The sequence below is a fragment of the Mixophyes fleayi genome, chromosome 11, assembly GCF_038048845.1.
Source record: "Mixophyes fleayi isolate aMixFle1 chromosome 11, aMixFle1.hap1, whole genome shotgun sequence".
In the NCBI taxonomy this organism is placed as follows: domain Eukaryota; kingdom Metazoa; phylum Chordata; class Amphibia; order Anura; family Limnodynastidae; genus Mixophyes; species Mixophyes fleayi.
In genome coordinates this window covers 42,907,444-42,909,546 of record NC_134412.1, presented here as the reverse complement: position 1 = coordinate 42,909,546, position 2,103 = coordinate 42,907,444, and the positions used below count along the sequence as shown (strand labels likewise).

The window sequence follows — 2,103 nt, the reverse complement described above, 5'->3', positions numbered from 1 at the left end:
TGGCAAGTGTGGTAGAGAACAGTATTTTTGAGTAAGTAATGGGAAATATGAAACTTTCACCAATAACCTTCTACAGCCACTGCTCAAATCGTAGAAGTTGCTGATTAGAAAGATTAGCTCAAGCCGCTTGATCATGTAGTTAAGGGGCTTTTTTTTGTTTTTGTTTTTTAACCTTTGATAGTTTGAAGAATGAGTAATAAAATCAGGAAGTTACTTTGTCCAGAACTGAGTGATGGTTCATGCAGTTGCAGTATGTAGATGAAAATTGTGGCTTGTATTGCTCAGATGTGCACTGTTTAGCTCAATTTACTCATCGCTTCATAAGAAAATCATAGGTTAGGCAGATGCATTTGTGATTTCCAACCTGAGAAATTTCATCCATGCCTAATTTTAACTTGGATCACAGCACTTAACAAATGTTTGTGTCTCAACAGAACAAACACTTATATCTTTCTTTTTCTGTAGGTGACCAAAGTGACTCAAGTGGATGGTAGCAGTCCTGTGAGATTTTCAACTGAGACTTCTTTCCTTGTGGATAAATATGAGATCCTGTAAACAGCTCACAGAATGAGGGTTTATCCGCTGCAAATAATTTTCTTTCAAATTCAGAATAAAAGCATCTGAAGGGTTTTTCTTTATGTTCTGCACTTTACAGGCATGCAGAAACCCAAGAAAAAAAACTTTTCTGCAGATCTTATTCACTCCTACAGGGAGGGGAGACAGATTTTTTTTTTCCCCCCCTTGTATCATTTTTATTCCTTGCTTGCAAAGGGGACGATCAATGTGAATTGTCCTGTGGCAGCAAAAGATAGAATATTCCTCCACGCAATATTGTGGGATGCATATATTTCAAAGAAGAATAATTTATATACCTAGACCTGTTGTTAGTAGCAAGTTTCTCTATGTTCTGGAATATTCTAATTTTTATGGTTTGGTTGTCATTTAGCCAATTTTTTTGTGGGCAAAGGGAAGTCTTGGGCACGTCTAGTGATCTTGTCGGGAACGATCAAAGAAGTGATTGACAGGACTTATTCTTTTTGTAACCCTGTATAAGTATTTAGAGAATACTCACATTCCGTAATACAGAAACTGTTCTGTAACCCAATAAATGAGTTGAGAATGAAATATGTGTAGTTATTGTGTTATAAAGTGCTATGTGCCAAAAGTGGTTTTATAGTTTTAATATGCACTACTGAACTTTCCAATGTTCTGTGGAATAGCTTAATTTTACTATGATTATCATGACTGTTTTCAGGAAAATAATAATTTTACTTTAAATGTTGTGAATTTTCAGGATTACCACAAATGTTATCAACTATAAGCATTCGAGCAAGTGCCTTTTTGTGTTTGGGACAATTTGTTTCTTTCTTTATTTTGTTCTTTTTACATTGCATGTGTTCCCTACATTTTTAATCTGCAGCAAAATGCTTTTTATTAATATATTATGCACACTACAGAGAATATTTAATCATTTACATGAGTTATTTGTACTCAATGCTAACTATGCTTCACCTGTCTTCAGGAAGAAAAATGTTCTTTATTACCTTTACAAAAGGCAAAAAACAGACGACATACTGTTTCATGGCGAACCTTCCCCATACAAGCAGCATCTGTAAAACTAAGGCAAATAGCAAGGGAATTGCAAATGAGTACTACACAAGGATAGTCGCCTGGACATTATATTCTCAGATTAATCTGTTATAGGCAGCCCTATATTAGAAGAGCATCATTGTCAGATGTTCACTGCATTATCCTGCAGAAACATGCACTTTGGCATTATCAGGATATGTGGTAGCTGTCCTCACATCTTAAGTAGGTAGGCTATTCATTTCCAACAGATGCCAACATTCCAGAATTCCCAATACCATCAAGTATGTTCCTAATATTGTGCACAATATATCCTACTGGGGTGCACTATGCGAATAATAGTGGAGAAACTGAAAATAAGGATGATTTACATTGCCACACATTAAATAAAAATAAAATTGGAACACCTGTTGCAGACTACTTGTGTAGTCTATATCAGTCTAATTCAGAACTACGTATTCTACTAAAAGGGAACTTCAATTCAAAGAAAATTCTGGGATATAAATTTCTGATAAA

The 2,103-nt window shown here is 35.0% G+C and overlaps 1 protein-coding gene across 2 annotated transcripts in view; it reads left to right on the top strand.

The window, feature by feature from the left end:
* Positions 1-1,125, top strand: part of ARCN1 (archain 1 coat protein complex I subunit delta) — a 45,341-nt gene extending 44,216 nt beyond the window's left edge. For both annotated transcript variants that reach the window (XM_075190642.1, XM_075190643.1), the window contains exon 10: positions 466-1,125. In XM_075190642.1, the coding sequence (XP_075046743.1) occupies positions 466-555 (90 nt within the window). In that variant the 3' untranslated portion in view covers positions 556-1,125. The remainder of the gene's footprint in view (positions 1-465) is intronic.
* The last annotated feature ends 978 nt before the right edge of the window (positions 1,126-2,103 follow it).